Genomic DNA, 21,106 nt, shown 5'->3' on the forward strand with positions numbered 1-21,106 from the left:
GATGGTTAACACGAGAGCGGCGTCCGACTAAATTCGCATTGTCTACGCCGCACTAGAGCCATACCATCAGCTCTTATCAACGTAAATCGGGACTCATCTCACCAGATCCCGATTTTCCAGTGGTCTAGGGCACAAAACGATACGGTCAGAAGGCGAGGAGAGGTGGTTCAAATGGTTCAAATGGCTCTGAGCACTATGGGACTCAACTGCTGTGGTCATAAGTCCCCTAGAACTTAGAACTACTTAAACCTAACTAACCTAAGGACAGCACACAACACCCAGCCATCACGAGGCAGAGAAAATCCCTGACCCCGCCGGGAATCGAACCCGGGAACCCGGGCGTGGGAAGCGAGAACGCTACCGCACGACCACGAGATGCGGGCCGAGGAGAGGTGCTGCAGACGCTGTCGTGCTATTAGCAAAGACACTCTGGTGCCGTAGCCCACTGACGAGAAATGGCGCACGTCCGACATTGATTTCTGCGTTATTTCGGGCAGTGTTGCTTGTCTGTTAGCGCTGATAACAACACACAAACGCCACTGCTCTCGGTTGTTAAATGAATGTCGCAGGCCGCTGAGTCGACCGTGGAGAGAGATAACGCCTGAAATTTGGTATTCACGGCAAACTCTTCACACTGTGGATCTCGGAATATTTAATTCCTTTTCGATTTCCGAAATTAAATGTCCCATGCGTGTAGCTCCAAGTACCATTTCGCGTTCAAAGTCTGTTGATTCCCGTCGTACTGCCTTAATCGTGTCAGAAACCTTTTCACATGAATCACCCGAGTACAAATGCTAGCAGCGCGAATGCACTGCCCTTTTACCTTGTGAACGCGACACTATCGCCATCTCTGTTCGTGTATATCGGTATCCGAAAAGATCTATCACCTGAGTGTAATTGTTTCTGTACTGGAAATAACCTAACTAAAATACTGTCAAACTGACTTTCTTTTCGACCTTTGCATTAAAATATCTACTAAATTTTTAATTATCATTGAAGAGGGGAGATCATATACGATTCGTACAATACGACATTTTATTGGGGACGGAGAAATCGGTGGAAGTCGGGTGACTTCGGGCAGGTACGGATTCCACCCGCCTGTGCCAAGTTTATCTAGGAAACAATATAACGCGCCGTAGCCGCATAGCGTTGTAGCAGGCACTGTGCATGCAGAGCTAATTCCAGTGTGCTACCTGCCCCGTGAGAAGGAGAAGGAGGTGGAGGTCGTAGCCGCCCCTCTCCTCCTCCTCGGCACCTGTCCCGGCACCGCAACAGCTCTAATACTGGGCGACGATGGCACGATCACACTCTCAGCGGCGCCCAACGAAAGTGCCAAGTTGAATTGTGCGTGAAGTAATTGGCACTTGTTTCAGTGGAATACAACCTTGGCTCACGGTCGGAGATCCCGTTGTCGCCCACCGTGACCCCGATGGGCGCACGAGTGCTGGAGCGTCGGCGCGGTTACTCACCGGGCAGAGCAGTGCAGTGAGTCCGCTGGAGGAGGAGTCCCCCCGACTGGTGAGTCAGGCGCCGTCTGGAGCCGAGCGGCGGCGGCGGCGCGCGGCAGGCCACTGTCCGGGACACGAGAGGCAGAGGCGGAGGCAGAGGCAGAGGCAGGGCAGACACAGGGACGGGCCCCGCTACTATTTCTGCGCTGGCAGCCGCCTGGCTGGCCTCTCGACGGCGTCGCCGGCGCGCGCACTGGCCGAGCCCGGCGCTGCCGCCGCCGCTGCCGCTGCACACGGCACGAAGCGCCGGGACAATGCCGACACGCGCCGGCGCCCCGCCGCGACACGCCCCACACACAGGCACGCCGGGCCTATGCGCTACCGTCTACTGTTTACTGAAACTGCAGAGCTGTGAATGGGGTGCATTTCATTTCTCTAAAAGAAAAAAAAAAATGCTGGTCATCTGTTTGAATGTAATTAGATAGCGTAGCAATGCTGAATAGGGGACACTTTCCTAAAGTTTTGCAAAATATTGGTTATTTTGTCACGAAAACTCCACCATAGCCTGTCCCAAGCCCGGCTGAGGAAGTAGGAGGCGGAGGAGTAACACCATTTTTAAAAACCCTTGTTCATCTGGCGTGGGTACTAGTACCTCGTGAGGGTCCCTTACCATGGTTACAACAAAGACTGCAGTGATCGAAGAGGCAACATGGAACCAAGCGCTCCCTACAATAGCTGGGAGAGCAGAAGCACCAGCCCTCTCTGCTGGTGTTTAATTAGCAGAGAAGAAAATGGGAGGTGGAGCTCTTAAGCCCGGGTCAGCATTCTACCTAGGAGAAGGTGCTCTGATTTAAACTTAGTCCCATTGGGTGGGGATTGCGCAGTGGGCTGGTTAACCATCCATAGAAATAAAACCATAACTCACAAGTCTCTAAGGAATAAGTTGGATAGCTTTCAAAATCAACGACAAGGTCGTGATAAAGGAAAACAAGTTGTGTTAAATATATATTGTGTGTAGGTACATAGAATATAAGAGGAAGTTTTAATACAAAGGAATTGGTGCTTGTAGAAAACTTGAAACAGAGAAATATAAACATTGCTCTAACAACGGAAACAAAGGAAAAAATTAAGGGAAGAAAAGATTTAAATAATTACTCATTAATTTACAATGGAGTCAAATAAAGAAAACGAGCAGCAAATAGGGTAGGCGTTCTTACAGGTGAAAAATGGAAAAGAAAGACCCATTTTTATGACTACATAAATGAAGGGACGGTATTTGCTAGATTCAGAATTGATAGAGGACATTTATGTGTCTAGAAGTTTATGTGCCTGAAGCTGGGAAACACAAAGATTCTGAACTATTTTATGAAGAGCTGCAATAAGAAGTAAATAAATATAACAAAACTGATCATTTATTAATATTAAGATACTTAAATGCAATAAGTACAGTACACACAGTTGGTGAAATAACTTTAAATGAAAATGGTAAGACATTAAGAGATTTTTCTACATTCAGACAGGTGACGATCACAAACAACTTCTCCATGAAGAAAGATGTAAATAAATACACTTGGAATGAAAAATGTTCATGTTCAGTAATTGACTATGTAGTGGTTCTTAAAAAAGCAAGCTCTCAAATTCAAGATACTCGTTTGGTAATAGGTAATGACAACAGGTCTGATCACTTCCTAGTTACTTCGAAAATTGAAATGTGGGCAAGATGGAGGAAACAAACAACTGTAAAGAAAAACTTGAAATACAAACTTAATCTTCGACAGGAAGGAAGCATAAGGAACTTAATCACCAAAGACATGCACAGGAATTGCAAGTGGTTGAAAGACAAAATTCAAGAAGAGTGGGAAAGATTAAAAACAGCAATGTTGAAAGTAGCTAATAAGGTACTAGGAAAAGCAAAGTATCAAAACAGAAAAGGGTTCTGAAAATATGGAATGCAGACATAGCTAACAATCTTAAAGAAAAACGAAATGCTTATAACACCTATTTACAAATACAGACAAATGAAGCCTCGGAAATACATAAACAGAAAAATAGTAAAACAAAGAATTTAATAAAAGCTACCGTAGTCAGTCCTCGAAAGATTCATTCTGATGTTGAATATGACATTCAAGGAAGACAGTACAGCGTTTACACTTATGAAGCATGTGAATAAACTTGCAAACATAGAACTAATAACAGAAAAGCGATGGGTACACCCCAACAGAAATTATGGTATAATGAAAATAGTGAAAAAAGTTCCTCTATAAAAACTGGTACTACTCTGTAGATCAAACAGACATAAAAGAATTGAGAAAAGCGTTAAATATAACAAAAAATAGAAAAGCTACTGGCCTAGATGGCATTAATGCTGAATTAATCAAATATGTAGGAACTGTGGCGGTTTTGCGTATCATCAACATGGACAAGTGCAATGAATATGGATGATATGATACTCTATGGTATTCTGCGGTTTGAATTCATTCTGATATTTAGCAGTTGTATTGATTTGATTTTGTAAATGATACTGACAATATTATACACATGTATAATGCAATATTCATACTGCAACTTCTCCCAGATAATGATTTTGTTCAAATTGCACAAGAATTCCACCTGACGTAGTGTAATAATGTTGTCTGTAAGTTATGTTCGTATCACTAAAATTACAGATCGTACATCAGAGTTTTTATAATTTTTGTCTTTGATGGATTTAATTATTCTTAGCAAATTGATCATGAAAAAGAACCACAGAATACCACCCGCACACAACACTGACGTATGCTACCAGAAATATTTTTCTCCGTGATTCGTGCGTAGTTTAATTTTGGCCTCATACATCAGCAATGAAATCTTATTCAACAATAAAAAGCATCGGCACCGTTCTTAGAAGATGCAGTTTCATTCGATAGTTTTTTTATAAATAGAGTTCAGTACCACCGTTGCACATTTATTTCTTACACATCGGAATATTGTTAGCAGTTTCAAGTAATTTAAATTTGCCACTGAGATCAAAGTTAAGATGGCGGCCAACAAAAGATAGAGGATTTCTTTTTTAATTAATATTTTCCTTTGCTCAATAAATAGTTAATCATTGAAATTGATGCCACCAGAAAAAAATTATTAATACTCTTTCGCAAATTAGTTTAACACAAACCCTTGGTATTACGACCAGAAGTACAGACGAAGTTGCTATATAATCGCAACTAACAATGGCTGCGCTTCTTGCAGCTATGATAAAACAATTAATACGAAATTATAACTAAAGGAGGAAGTTTTAACGCATTTGGCTCTATTTGTTTTTTACCAGCAAATGGACATTAAACTAGAATAATTTTACGTTAAATGTTTTTCATTCAACAGACCTCAAATCGATTCGTGTCTTGCGTCGGCGACGTACATCAAAAGAAGACGACAAAAGGGTACAAAACAAAAGAAAAGAATGACATAGATTAACAAAGAATGTGAGACAAATATTGTCTCTGTTTTACATAATTATCATATTTTTAAGAAATAATTACGTAATTGAATGAATATTATTGAGTTACGTAATTTTCCACACGTTCATATTCCACTCGTCACATTGTAAGTAATATATATATATATATATATATATATATATATATATATATATATATACCGTGGATGTTATAGAACCATTTCAGAATTTTGCTTTCTCTGCTTTTTAAATGTGTTGGAAGAACTGTTCTGTACCTGAAGAATGGATCAAAGCCAAAGTATTTCCATATTTAAAAGACGCAATGGTAAAGACACAAGAAGTTACAGAGGAATAAGTTTACTACTGCAGGATATAAAATTTATGAGAAAATTCTTGATGAAAGGCCACAGCTATCACCAATGCAACAATTTCAGAAGAACGATCAGGCTTCAGAAACATACATTTGAGTAATGACCATATTATTATAAGAAGACAAATTATTAAAAATGTCATCTGTTTGGCTTAGAAACGCATTTAGCATTTATTAATTTTGGTGAGGTAAAAAGACACCTTTTGTAGAAAATATTGGAAGTAAAAGGTTTTTCTAGACATCTTATTAATGCAATAATGAGTCTGTATGTAAACACAAAAATAGTTCAAGTTCATTTTCGAAAATGACAAGGTGCAGTTATCATCGACTTTATTTAATTTATATGTTAATGACCTAGTTATGAAGTGGAAATATGAAATACACTTAGAACTTAAAATAGGATCTCTAATGATTAGATAACTATACAGGAAACAGAAGATAATGCACAAATACCAGTATATAGATTGAGCCAGATGGCAATATAATACAACTCAACTATATCTACAAATAAGACAAAGATAATGGCTTTCAAAGGAAAGGACCCATTCAGATCGAAAATAATAAATGAAGAAATTTTAGAACAAATATTCCACTTCGGTTATCTACGATATGATATTAATTTTAATTATAATAAATATCTTGAGAGAAACGTCAATAAATATCAAGATATCTGTGGAACGATTGGAAGAACTTTGGCAAGAAAAACAACAAAAGACACAGAAATGAAATTCTGTAAAGTTGTGGCCGCATCTACTCTTGTATATGGTTCTGAATCAAGGACAGTAACAAAAAAAAATGTATACAAGCTGCAGAGATGAAGTTCATGAGATATTTTTTCAGGGTAAATTTCAGTCATCGGTTGCAAATAAATTTTATTATGCTTTACCAGTTATGACAAATTAATCTGTCATCTTCAGAAGCATAAAAACTTAGGTATATTATAAATCTTTAGACATTTGCTGTAAATTTACGTGAAGTATCAAAAGTACATTACAGGAATTTACTTAGAGTAGCAGATGTCAATATCTTCTTTGTAGAAGGATAAGGACATTGTATGTTCAGAAATTAGTGTATTGTATGTGATTATTTAAACACTGTTTGACAATAACTGCGTCACATCTAGGTATCCACTGTGCTAACGCCAAGAAACATACATCAAAGTATACACAAAATTATAAGAAAAGCATATAACGAAGTTATGTAAAACACATTTGAAAAAATACGACTCATAATTCTAATATATGAAAGGGATGGACTAATTTCCACATTTTATAAGAGATGATGTGTAGTCAAAATAATGTCTGTTTTTTAATGCGGGTTAACCACGCAACCAATCTTTTGAATTTATATATTTCAAATTCTTCTAAAAGGTTCATTTCGTACTCCTTATCAATTCTATGTGCAATTCACATGCTAAGTAGTGATGAGGGAGGAGGTGTGTGATTTTCTGTGTTGAGGTGTTCTGAAAAAGTTGACTTATATGAGTTCTCGCCATCTTTGTTATTTTATATACTCCAGATTTCAGAAATACGTCAGTTAGAGATTTCTGATTATGTATAAAGAGCAACTTGGTGGCATTATTGATGGTAAAGGACAGTGCTGTCATATTTTTTGAATAAAATTGGCTATACGATATGAAATGTTAACTAGAAATGGAATTGTAGTGTACTTCTGAGGCCATTTTTATTAAGTTTAGAGGAATTCATATTTTTGTTTGTTTTATCACCAGAAAATTTTTGTACAAAGTTTGCTTCATATCCGTTACTGACCGCAACTTTAAGTTAATACGTTCTGTAGCAATAGAGAAGGGGTTAGGTGCACTTGCTCAACAAATAATTCATACAAGCCAACTTTTGCAGATCAACTCAAAACTCCCCCATCCTTTCTTCTTATTATACTCAATGTTACCACTCTTGCTTTTAATCTACCTGGAGGTTGTTTTCACATTTTTATATGCTGAGTCAGTCTTTCCAACGAACATTTCGTTTCCAATTTCTTCACTCTTTGCCTGCCGCCATTTCGCCTTGGCTGTCCTACACTTCCTGTTTATTTAATTCCTACATGATTTATACTGTTTATTTTTATCTTTCACTGAACAGTTTTGTATTTCCTCCTTTCGTCGATCGACTGAAGTATTGGTTCTGTTACCGAAGGATTCTTCAGAGTTACGTTCTCTGTATCTGTATTTATCCAACATCTATGATAGTCCATTTGGAGATGTCCCCTTCTCTTAGATTGAACTGCCTTCTCCCGTACTCTTTATCATAGTATCCACTTCCTTAACGAACTTCAAATGCGTCTTACCAACATTAGGAAAGTATTTCCTATTAAATATTATTGTCACATTCTGCCAAGCACCGCGGGAAAATCCAGTTAATGTTAGACAGCCTAGAACCGCAAGTGCTACAGTTCAGCATTAACGTAAGTTTGTTTTTGCAGATTCAGTCGAGTGAACCTCAACATTAATGGGTCTAATTAACAACCCCAGCAAAACAGTATATTAACCAGGAAAGGATCGTAGCTGGTGCCCTAGATTAGCATCTGACTGTATTAGAAATGTTCCGACACTGCAGCGTAGATAACAAAACAGCTAAATCAAAATAGCTATTTCAGAGAGTAATTGATTGTCGTAGCTTTACATACTCTTTAAAACTGCTCGGTAAACAACATTACTGAAAATAAAATTACTACACTTTCATATTAGTCTGCTCTGCAAAATAAGCCATTGATCACTGAATTAAAATAATAATAATGGTTGTCTCTGAGCACTATGGGACTTAACATCTATGGTCATCAGTTCCCTAGAACTTAGAACTACTTAAACCTAACTAACCTAAGGACAACACACAACACCCAGTCATCACGAGGCAGAGAAAAAAATAATAATTAGCATAATCACACAATTATAAACCCCACCTGCAGGAGTTACTGGATGGACTCAGTAGCCCAGTGGTTGCTGTTGCCCTCCCAAGTCCGAATAAAGGAGAAGGCAAAAAGTCAAGAACACCAAGAGACATTTGTCAACCACAGCAAAACATCAGCCGTCTTGTGAAGTAACTACCCTTATGCTGACAGTGATTTAAATTTAATCTGTGACTTACTCGCCCTGGGCACAAGTCAACCAGCTAAAATGAACCAAGGAGAACTTGTCTCGATGGAAATACAAGCAATAATACATCTACTCCGGCCGAAGCTGAGAAGATCGAAGCAAACCTGGTCATTCTGATTATGGTGAGTAAAGGGGAGGGGGTCTTGGACTTAACGCTGGGAAGAGTCTGAGCATCCCTAAAAACCCGAAACCCAAGTGAAATCAGTTGCTTGTATCTCAACATACAGACGCTGACTAAATAGGACAAATGAGGACACTGACGGAAATCTGTGACAAATTCGGAATCAGCATACTTGTTACACATGAAAAGCGATTTCTTGACCGTGATCACTCTGATTCTGGAGGATCTCGTATCTAAAAAGGTAAACGTACAACCAAGATTGGAAACCGTTTTTCTAGTGTAAAACAGTACTGAGAATTCTGTGGTAGATCCCACATCACTCTCAGAACGCCTCTCTATACTCACAGTTAATTGCGCTAACAGAGTCTACACGCTTGTGAGCCGTGTGTCATAGCTCGAGGGCCTTTGGATTTCTCTGTCTGTTGGAAGAGAGAAAGTGGGTTGTGCGGAAAGAGAGAGAGCAGTCGGAATTGGGCGGTTGTGGTGGATGGCGTATTCATTGAAACGTAGGGGTTTCTTGGAGAGCAGTTGATCAGCTTTCCCGACGCATCGTTTATCGAGCGTTGGCGGTCGGTGTTCCCTGTGGAGGTCGGTGCGACTGATGATGTGCCTTGGTGGACCAGCCTAGTCCTGGCCTGGCTGCACTTGTTCATCTAGTACCGGGGTTCCTCCCGAAGAATTTGGTGTGATTCGGCACTAGACCACCGGAACGCCTTCAACAGGATTTTGCAGGGCACCGAGTTAACGCCTTCTTCGGGTTCCTTAGTCGAGAAAAGATCCGGTTCCGCTTTCTTCAGTTTATCGTGAGCGTCACTGTATGTTCTTCAGCGGCTTTCTCCGTTGCCAGTTGTTGGCTGCGTTTGAAGCATCTTCGCGCTGGCCTTCCGCTTTCTCAATTTTTGTTGTGCCGCGTTCCCCCGTTTTCATTAATGTGAATTTGGACTTGTTGCGGCAGGTGCTCCCGTGGGGAAACTGGCTTATGTTTAGAGAAAATGTTTTTAAATTGTTTTAGGCACCTAATTTTAAATAGAGTGCAGACTTATTTTGGTGATTAAGTCGTAGAGGCCTGTGCCTAATTCAAAGTCACATCTTGTCACGATGATGGCCTTAAGAAAAAGATCCGTTTTATTTAGTGGCACCAACTTGTTTCTTGCACCTCTGTTTAATTCTTTGTGAACTATGCCAAAAACAATTCCATGAGGTCAGCTGAAGTTCTTAAGAGCCTCTAATTTGATCACTAAGCTAATAATAAGCCATTGGTAAATTTTGTATTGTTGATGCTAGTTTGAAGGCTGCTTCTGCATTTATTAAGATTGTGGTGACATTGCTTCTGCATTTAAGATACAAGTAATTTTGGTCCTTGACTGGTAGCAGTTTTGGCTTTAATGGCGTACCTCGCTCGAACCTGTTAACTTTAACTAGCATTACGCGGTGAGTTAACATTGATTAGTTACTGGACTTCTTTTATAGCAGTGGCAAAGGCTTTGGTTTTATTTAACCTGTTCACTGCTTATGAGGGCTTTGCTGTATATGTGCACTACCCACCCTCTCTCTCGGCTTCTTGTCACTGGGTCCCGAGATCTACGTCTGCAGGTTTGTGTCCAATCTATTACTTTATTATAATTTTCAGGTTATGGTGTACTTCGGCATGACTTTCAATATAAATTATTAGTGTTTAATGTTTTGAGGAATTGTAATATTTTGTGAAAAGTCCTTAAAGAATATCTAAACAGTTTCGCTTTTGGAATTTTACATTTAACGCCTTTTCTTAATTGTGAAAAAAAAGGTTCAAATGGCTCTGAGCACTATGGGACTTAACTTCTGAGGTCATCAGTCCCCTAGAACTTAGAACTACTTAAACCTAACTAACCTAAGGACATCACACACACCCATGCCCGAGACAGGATTCGAACCTGCGACCGTAGTGGTCGCCCGGTTCCAGACTGTAGCGCCTAACCGCTCGGCCACCACGGCCGGCTTTAATTGTGAAAGCTAAAGTTGAAACTTTAATGTTTTCTTAGTTGAGCCTTGCTTTAAAGAGTACTTGATCACAAATTATGTTCACCAACTTTGATTTCATCAGGAACCGTGGTGCACAGCGACCGTAGATTGTAAGCAAGAAGAGGCACACAGCAGTCAGTCGCAATCCCATTACCTTTCATTATGCTTCGAAATCTACATTTCGGCTACAAACAGCCATCTTCAGTGCTAAAATACAAGTAAAAATTACAGGATCAAAATTATTTTACCTTACAAAGAACAATCAGTAAACATCATAACATGATGTTCAATAGTTTTCCCCAGCCCTTCCTTTAGGACCTGTTGGTTTGTGTCCTGAGATACAAGTTCTTGTTTCCTGTGTCAACTTGTAAACGCACGTGACCCAATTAACAGTGACCCTGACAAGAACAAAGTTCAGAAAATCTGGCCGCCACTTGAACAGGTACTCACCAAGATCCCTCAACACCACCTCAAGATCCTTCTTGGAGATTTCAGTGCATAAATCTACAGAGAACGGGAGCACAAGCACATCATTGGGAAGACCTCAGCACCCAATAAGACAAATCCTAATGGACATTGCCTAATAAACGTAGATGGAATGGCCAACCTCCAGATAATGCCAATACGCTTTAAGAAGTCACCGTGGAAGATGACTTGGAAATCACCAACCAACCACACAGTGGGAATATTAAATTCATCACGTGGCGCTACTAGAAACTATCTCCAGAAATCTTGTGTTTGTGGAGTCTGATCATCACCTCTCACTGATCAAATTTCGTTACTTACTCAACAGAAAGAGGTGCTGAAATTCTAAGCCCAGGCATGTAGTGTTAAGTGACCGTTTTTTTCCAATCTGTTCCATAACTTAGCTACGTAAAACCCATTAGAATAGGAATAAATTAATCTCCAACAGGAAATGTAATATGAATTAATACCGGTGATTGCAAAAATGTTCAAATGCGCGTGAATTCCTAAGGGACCAAAGTGCTGAGGTCATCGGTCTCTAGACTTACACACTACTTAAAGTAACTTAAGCTAAGGACAACACACACACCCATACCCGAGGGAGGACTCGAACCTGCGGCGGAAGGGGCCGCGTGATTCATGACATGGCGCCTAGAACCGCGCGGCCACTCGGCGCGTCTCCGGTGATTGCCAATACTTAAAAACTTAGTGTACGATTTCCTATGTTAAACTGCATATATAGCAAAATAAGATTTTTTTTCAATAGCGTGGAGCCCTTCCACGCCAACACCGGCATGATGGCCAACACAAAAGTTCTACTGCCACCTCTGCCTACTGGCTAGTTTTCGCTAAGTGAGGTCTCGCAGGATATGGGTCTGCGATGTTTGCGTACGTCTGGTTATGATTAACCATTAATACGCGCTCATCTGGAGATAGATAGGGTCGAAAGGTGAACGAAGGGTAGCGATCTGAATGGCAGAGGAAAAAAGGGCCAAGGCAAGAGCTAAGGGAAAGCAACCTCTGCGATAGTGGGTTCAAATGGTTCAAATGGCTCTGAGCACTATGGAACTTAACATCTAAGGTCTTCAGTCCCCTAGACTTAGAACTACTTAAACCTAACTAACCTAAGGACCACACACAGCCACGCCCGAGACAGGATTCGAACCTGCGACCGTAGCAGCAGCACTATTCCGGACTGAAGCGCCTAGAACCACTCAGCCACAAAAGGCCGGCTGTGATAATGGGGTCGGATAGTAAGGGCAGTAGCGGATTGCTTGCGATCTGTGACAGATCATGCAATGGATGGGTAAGTCAGCGGCTGCAGCTGGGTATCGGCGTTAACTTCTCGACTAGCATCAGCATACCTGTATTCATCATCGCTTAGTGACCGGTAGGTCATATACCGGCTTAACAGTGTGGGGTAGTGTTGGGAATTTGTTTGTGCGTTAGTGTGCGAGTTTGTTGGCATCCCTGCTATTGCCTGTTTGTCTACTGTGGTAGCTGCTGGCATATCCAGCCAGTATTTCTGATCTGCGTGGGCTTGCCGATGTTGTCGCTTGTGTTGGCTCGCCATAGGCGGTTATGCGCTAGCTAGCAGTGCCTTTGGTCGGTTATGATTCTACTTATAATCATAGTTCCCCAGAGTAAAGATGAAAGGATTGTTCAAGTGTGTCGAGTTCGTGTAAAGTTGTGTTACGAGTGTTTTTTGAATACTTCCTTGAGGTTGCAAAGCGATATTGATTGTGAAGATCCACTGTGCGAGTATAACGTGGAGAATTGCTAATGATGCGTAGCACTTTATGATCTGTAGGCATCGCAAACGTGTAGGAGCTGCGTACATCATCAGAGGTCTATTCAGTCTCACTTATATGGACATCGACATCCTCCTATTTAGTGTGCTTTCCCTGTTGAGCATTGGTAGAGTTGTTTGCGCTTCCCGTGCTCTCTGTTGGCAACGTATTCTGTGTGGTCCCCCCCCCCCCCCCCGCCCCCCCCCCCCCCCCATGTAAGCTTCCTGTCCAGTCAGACACCGAGGTATCTAACTTTCTCTCGGATTCATATTGGGCGTGTATGTAGTGTTACGTGTCTACATTGTTGGTGTTTGCGCAGTAGCTTCGGTCTGCGTGTGAACAGAACTGTTTCGCACTTGTCGACTTTTACTTTAATGCGCCATCCTTCCAATCAAGGCTCGGCAATTCTGAGTACCGTCTGTATTCGTGAATTTATGTTCGGCGGTTTCCAGTCTTGCGCAAGGAAGACTGTTTCATCGGCGTGCATGGCCAACGTCGTGTTTTGTGTTGATGGAAGATCATTAATGTAGAGGTTGAACAAGATAGGCTTCCCTGGGGTACTCCAACTTGGATACCGTGTTGTGTCGATTTTTTGCCCTGCACCTCTGTGTTGAAACGTCTGTTCGTGAGATATGAGAGTATGAGACGTACGAGTCCGTCGGGGAAACCAACATCGCTTAGTTTGCGTATGAAGGCGTTGTGCCAGAGACGGTCGAAAGCTTTTTCGATATCCAGGAAACACAACCCCCGTGGCTTTGTTCGTGTTGTAGCCGTATGTTATATGTTCAATAACGCGGAGGAGTCATTGTGTTGTCGAGCGGTGATTCTTAAAGCCGAACTTCTTCGGCTTCAGCGCCTAGTGATGGCTTTCAGTATTACCCTTTCGACCATCTTGCTGAGCGAACACAGCAGACTAATGGGTCGGTAATTTTGTAGGAGCGACTGGTCTTTTCCTGTCTTCCTGAACATCAGGACCTTGACCGCCTTGCAGAAGTCAGGGAAGTGCTGGTGTTGTAAGATGGCATTCGTCATGGGTGCAAGGCGCGTAAGGTATTCTACGGCTCTATCTGTGAACTCCTGGAGGACACTACTTTGAATGCTATCGGAACCAGGGACATTCCAAGCACTGGAATGCTTGATAGCTCAAGTAATTTTATTTGTGCTAGTGCGTCTGATTTCGTTGCGCGTGGGCTGGGCTACAAGTTGTGTAGCCTCCTGGTCCATTTCAACCGTGAATAATTGGTCTGAAGGAGCCGGATTCGACACGAAGGACGCTGCAAGTGTTGTGGCCATAAGTTATACCTTTTCCTTTGCGGAGTATGCAGGACCAGCAGGGCCCTGTACGGTAGGAATGTAATGTTTATCCCTGGCAAAGTGTCTTGTATAGCGATACCAGTGCGGTGTTAGCCATTCACAAAACATGTTGCTTCATCACTGAAAATGTGTTCTCAGGAAACTCATACTCTTCCATAAGCTGTCGCAACTGTGTCGAAAATTCAATGCGTCTGACTTCGTCATCGGGAGTCGAAGCTTGTAGCAATTGCAAACGGTAAAGCTTTAGCTTGTCCTTTCCTTAAGATCTTCCAAACCGTCGATTGTGGTACGTTCAGCTGCCCGGTTGCTCTGGTGATCGACAACTGTGGGCTACGTGCGAAACTCTGTCAACCGTTTCTTCACTCAATGCCGGGGACCCGTTGATTTCCCCTTGCAGAGTCATTCTGAAGCTTCAAGAGGCACGTACCACCGCAGAATGGAGTTAGCAGTTGGTTGATCTTTGTTGAACTTCGATCCGAAGTCTCGTTGCCCTGTTACGACGGCCTGATGTGAATGCATTTCAAGCACAGCATACGCTTTCTCGGCGCCTGTCGCCATCTTGCCTAACTGCTCACTGCCCAGCCCTCTCGAGGCAAAAATATGAATTGTGGATGCAACAACATGAAACCTTTTGAATTTTTCTGTCTGAGTGTTGAATTTTACGACAATATGTCAATTAATGTAGCTGCAATGAATTCATGAAATCGCTTCAACCGTTTATAATAACCTTGTATGTAAGAATAGTTACTGCAACGGTGTGAATTAATGTAGCTGCAATGAATCCATGAAATCGCTTCAACCATTTATAGTAACCTTGAATGTAAGAATAATTGAATATTTGGGTGAATTTTTTGGTCAGAAATATTAATTGGAAGTTCATAATCTGACTTCCCCCCTCCCTCCATGAACAAAGGGCCTTGCCGTTGGGGGGGGGGGGGGGGGGGAGGCTTGCGTGCCTCAGCGATACAGATAGCCGTACCGTAGGTGCAACCACAACGGAGGGGTATCTGTTGAGAGGCCAGACAATCGTGTGGTTCCTGAAGAGGGGTAGCAGCCTTTTCAGTAGTTGAAGGGGCAACAGTCTGGATGATTGACTGATCTGGCCTTGTAGCACTAACCAAAACGGCCTTACTGTGCTGGTACTGCGAACGGCTGAAAGCAAGGGGAAACTACAGCCGTAATTTTTCCCGAGGGCATGCAGCTTTACTGTATGGTTAAACGATGATGGCGTCCTCTTGGGTAAAATATTCCGGAGGTAAAATAGTCCCCCATTCGGATCTCCGGGTGGGGACTACTCAGGAGGGTGTCGTTATCAGGAGAAATAAAACTCGCGTTCTACGGATCGGACCGTGGAATGTCAGATCTCATAATCGGGCAGGTAAGACAGAAAATTTAAAAAGGGAAATCGATAGGTTAAAGTTAGATATAGTGGGAATTAGTGAAGTTCGGTGGCAGTAGGAACAAGACTTCTGGTCAGGTGAATACAGGGTTATAAATACAAAATCAAATAGGGGTAATGCAGGAGTAGGCTTAATAATGAATTAAAAAATAGGATCACGGGTAAGCTACTACGAACAATATAGTGAACGCATTATTGTAGGCAAGATAGACACAAAGCTCACGCCTACCGCAGTAGTACAAGTTTACATGTCAACTGGCTCTGCTGATGATGAGGAGATTGATGAAATGTATGATGAGATAAAAGAAATTATTCAGGTAGTGAAGGGAGATGAAAATTTAATAGTCATGGGGGACTGGAATTCGATAGTAGGGAAACGATGATAAGGAAAAGCAGAAGGTGAATATGGACTGGGGGTAACGAATGAAAGAGGAAGCCGCCTGGTTTTTGTGCAGAGCATAACTTAATCATAGCTAACACTTGGTTTAAGAATCATGAAAGAAATCTATATATGTGGAAGACACTGGAAGATTTCAGATAGATTATATAATGGTAAGACAGAGATTTAGGAATCAGATTTTAAATCGTAAGACATTTCCAGGGACAGAGGTGGACTCTGACCATTTATTGGTTATGAACTGTAGATTAAAACTGAAGAAAGTGCAGAAAAGTAGGAATTTAAGGAGATGGGACCTGGATAAACTGAAAGAACAAGAGGTTGTAGGGAGTTTCAGAGAGAGCATTAGGGAACGGTTGACAAGAACAGGGGAAAGAAATACAGTAGAAGAAGAATGGGTAGCTTTGTGATATGAAATAGTGAAGGATGCTGAGGATCAAGTAGGTAAAAAGACGAGGGCTAGTAGAAATCTTTGGGTAACAGATTATATATACACTCCTGGAAATTGAAATAAGAACACCGTGAATTCATTGTCCCAGGAAGGGGAAACTTTATTGACACATTCCTGGGGTCAGATACATCACATGATCACACTGACAGAACCACAGGCACATAGACACAGGCAACAGAGCATGCACAATGTCGGCACTAGTACAGTGTATATCCACCTTTCGCAGCAATGCAGGCTGCTATTCTCCCATGGAGACGATCGTAGAGATGCTGGATGTAGTCCTGTGGAACGGCTTGCCATGCCATTTCCACCTGGCGCCTCAGTTGGACCAGCGTTCGTGCTGGACGTGCAGACCGCGTGAGACGACGCTTCATCCAGTCCCAAACATGCTCAATGGGGGACAGATCCGGAGATCTTGCTGGCCAGGGTAGTTGACTTACACTTTCTAGAGCACGTTGGGTGGCACGGGATACATGCGGACGTGCATTGTCCTGTTGGAACAGCAAGTTCCCTTGCCGGTCTAGGAATGGTAGAACGATGGGTTCGATGACGGTTTGGATGTACCGTGCACTATTCAGTGTCCCCTCGACGATCACCAGTGGTGTACGGCCAGTGTAGGAGATCGCTCCCCACACCATGATGCCGGGTGTTGGCCCTGTGTGCCTCGGTCGTATGCAGTCCTGATTGTGGCGCTCACCTGCACGGCGCCAAACACGCATACGACCATCATTGGCACCAAGGCAGAAGCGACTCTCATCGCTGAAGACGACACGTCTCCATTCGTCCCTCCATTCACGCCTGTCGCGACACCACTGGAGGCGGGCTGCACGATGTTGGGGCGTGAGCGGAAGACGGCCTAACGGTGTGCGGGACCGTAGCCCAGCTTCATGGAGACGGTTGCGAATGGTCCTCGCCGATACCCCAGGAGCAACAGTGTCCCTAATTTGCTGGGAAGTGGCGGTGCGGTCCCCAACGGCACTGCGTAGGATCCTACGGTCTTGGCGTGCATCCGTGCGTCGCTGCGGTCCGGTCCCAGGTCGACGGGCACGTGCACCTTCCGCCGACCACTGGCGACAACATCGATGTACTGTGGAGACCTCACGCCCCACGTGTTGAGCAATTCGGCGGTACGTCCACCCGGCCTCCCGTATGCCCACTATACGCCCTCGCTCAAAGTCCGTCAACTGCACATACGGTTCACGTCCACGCTGTCGCGGCATGCTACCAGTGTTAAAGACTGCGATGGAGCTCCGTATGCCACGGCAAACTGGCTGACACTGACGGCGGCGGTGCACAAATGCTGCGCAGCTAGCGCCATTCGACGGCCAACACCGCGGTTCCTGGTGTGTCCGCTGTGCCGTGCGTGTGATCATTGCTTGTACAGCCCTCTCGCAGTGTCCGGAGCAAGTATGGTGGGTCTGACACACCGGTGTCAATGTGTTCTTTTTTCCATTTCCAGGAGTGTAGAATTTAACTGATGAAAGGAGAAAATATAAAAATGCAGTAAATGGTGCAGGAGATCGACAGGAAATGCAAAATGGCCAAGTAAGGATGGCTAGAGGACAAATGTAAAGAGATAGAGGCATGTATCACTAGGGGTAAGATAGATACTGCCTACAGGAAAGTTAAAGAGACTTTTGGAGAAAAGAGAACCACTTTACGAATATCAAGAACTCAGATGTAAAACCAGTCCTAAACAAAGACGGGAAAGCAGAGAGATGGAAGGAGTATGTAGAGAGTCTATACAAGGGCGATGTACTTGCGGGCAATATTATGGAAATGAAAGAGGACGTAGATGAAAATGAGATGGGGGACATGATACTGTGTGAAGAATTTGACAGAACAGTGAAAGATCTAAGTCGAAACAAGGCCCCGGCGAGTAGACAACATTCCATTGGAACTACTGATAGCCTTGGGAGACGAAACTCTACCATCTGTTGAGCAAGATGTATGAGACAGGTGAAATACCCTCAGATTTCAAGAAGAATATAATACTTCCAATCCCAAAGAAAGCAGGTGTCAACAGGTGTGAAAATGACCGAACTATCATTTTAGTAAGTCATGGCTGCAAAATACTAACACGAATTCTTTACAGACGAATGGAAAAACTGGTGGAAGCCGACCTCGAGGAGGATCAGTTTGGATTTCGTAGAAATGTAGGAACACACGAGGCAGTACTGACCCTACAACTTATCTTAGACGATAGATTAAGGAAAGGCAGACCTACGTCTGTAGGTTTTGTAGACTTGATAAAGCTTTTGACAGTGTTGACTGGAATACTCTCTTTCAAATTCTGAAGGTGGCAGGGGTAAAATGCAGTGAGCGAAATGCTATTTACAATTTGTACAGACACCAGATGGCTTTATAAGGATCGAGGGGCATGTAAGGGAAGCAGTGGTTGGGGAGGGAGTGAGAAAACGCTGTAACTTATCCCCTATGTTATTCAATCTGTATCTTGAGCAATCAATAAAGGAAACAAAAGAAAAATTTGGAGTAGGACTTAAAATCCATGGAGAAGAAACAAAAACTTTGAGGTTTGCCGATGCCATTGTAATTCTATCAGAGACAGAAGAGGACTTGGAAGAGCAGTTGAACGGAATGGACATTGTCTCGAAAGGAGGGTATAAGATGTGCATCAATAAAAGCAAAATGAGGATAATGGAACGTAGTCGAATTAAACCAGGTGATGCTGAGGGACTTATGATAGGAAATGAGACACTTGAAGTAATGAATGAGTTTTGCTATTTGGGGAGAAAAATAACTGATAATGGTCTAAGTGGAGAGGACATAAAGTGTAGACTGGCAATGGCAAGGAAAGCGTTTCTGAAGAAGAGAAATTGGTTAACATCGAGTATAGATTTAAGTGTCAGGAAGTCTTTTCTCAAAGTATTTGTACGGAGTGTAGCCATGTATGGAAGTGTAACATGGACGATAAATAGTTTAGACAAGAAAGGAATTGAGGCTTTCGAAATGTGGTGCTACAGAAGAATGCTGAAGATTAGATAGATCACGTAACTAATGAGGAGGTACTGAACAGAATTGGGGAGAAGAGGAATCTGTGGCTCAACTTGACTAGAAGAAGGGATCGGTTAGTAGGTCACTTTCTGAGGCATCAAGGGATCACCTATTTAGTATTCGAGGTCAGCTTGAAGGGTAAAAATCGTAGAGTGGGACCAAGAGATGAGTACACTCGGCAGATTCAGAAGGATGTAGGTTTCAGTAGGTACTGGGAGATGACGAAGCTTGCACAGGATAGGGTAGCATGGAGAGCTGCATCAAACAAGTCTCTGGACGAAGACCACAACAAGAACAATAATCTGACTTCGAAAGCATGTAGGTAATGCACTTTATAGGCGAGTTATGTGCACTGATCGTACGTGGTTCAGTCTGATAAAGTAAGACTTTTCTACCTAGAAACTTGAAATATATAGATCCAAAATAATGTCGCCGAACAAAAATGGTTCAAATGGCTCTTAGCACTATGGGACTTAACAGCTATGGTCATCAGTCCCCTAGAACTTAGAACTACTTAAACCTAACCAACCTAAGGACATCACACACATCCATGCCCGGGACAGGATTCGAACCTGCGGCCGTAGCAGTCGCGCGGTTCCGGACTGAGGTCGTCGAACATTATATGACAAGCAGCCACCACCCTCGGAATCTCTACGCCATCACTTACCTTCTAATCCATAAGGCATGCAAAGAGAGGCAAAAGAGTTCCTATGAATGCATTTAGTGAATACTAATTGCAGTAGTGACTGACTCCGTCAAGTATTCCCACTGAAAGCAGAGAACGTCTAAGGCTACACTCTGTAGTTAAATACAGGTTGTACAGTGCACACATTACCACGAAAGTAATACAATCATTTCAATCATTTAACTCGAATTTATCATTCGGAAGCTTCAATTCAGTTGATAATTATTTCGATTCAAAATATAACCTCTAAAACAGGGTAGAATACAACTGTCCGTACATGAAATACCTTCCATACTGGGCCACCACAAAGGAAAGAACGGAAAAACAAATAGTTTAATATGCATTGGCAAATGCTCGAAATATTTAGCTGAACGTGTGACGAATTCAATAAGCCTGTTATTCAGATGGGTCAATGATAAACCGATTCTGCCTCGATACTAACCGCCTCACTGAACAACCAACGACAAGTTTGGACACAAGTAAATACAAATTAAAGATCTGCAAATGCCACAAACAGTATTACGTCAAGATCTGCGATTATAGCCGGAAGCAACATGCATCTGGAACTCGCTGCATGAGAATCTACAGCACACGTCCAAGCCGAGTTACAGCAGGTGACCACCCGGAAACCCCGACAGGAAACAACGAGGCCACATTCCACTAGGCTTCTTTCTGTGTATCAAAAGGACACGCACACAGAGAGCACGTGGCCGAGCTCAATTGCCATTGGCTGCCGCTTCCACTCGCCAAACTATATCACTGCAGACATCCCTTCTCTGCTAGTGAAACGTCTTTGAAATATGCTTCAGATCCATAATATGCAGAAGAAAGAATAGTTTTGAAAGTTGCCATTATACCAAGAATTTTCAAGGCTCTTCAACCAATGAACCTGATTTTCATTGGGAATTTCTTATTTCAATGATACTACTCTGGAAGATATTGCTTCCTGCCAGTTCTTTCACAAGTTTATTTACCACAAATTGAGAAACGCCAACTAGGCTTCCATCGCGATCCTTCCGTCTGCTTTGAGGATCTGCATCAGCTGTACTACTCACAGGAAGATCGCTCTCCAGTGAACTCATATACCGAATTAATAACAGTGTGCAAG

The 21,106-nt window shown here is 42.6% G+C and overlaps 1 protein-coding gene across 1 annotated transcript in view; it reads right to left on the reverse strand.

Moving 5' to 3' along the window:
- LOC126235273 (SET domain-containing protein SmydA-8) overlaps positions 1–21,106 on the reverse strand; it is a 217,393-nt gene that overhangs the window by 142,001 nt on the left and 54,286 nt on the right. Inside the window, exon 2 of the mRNA XM_049944002.1 lies at positions 1,470–1,735. Within this exon, the coding sequence (XP_049799959.1) occupies positions 1,470–1,735 (266 nt within the window). The remainder of the gene's footprint in view (positions 1–1,469; positions 1,736–21,106) is intronic.

Source organism: Schistocerca nitens, chromosome 2 (assembly GCF_023898315.1).
Source record: "Schistocerca nitens isolate TAMUIC-IGC-003100 chromosome 2, iqSchNite1.1, whole genome shotgun sequence".
Lineage (NCBI taxonomy): Eukaryota > Metazoa > Arthropoda > Insecta > Orthoptera > Acrididae > Schistocerca > Schistocerca nitens.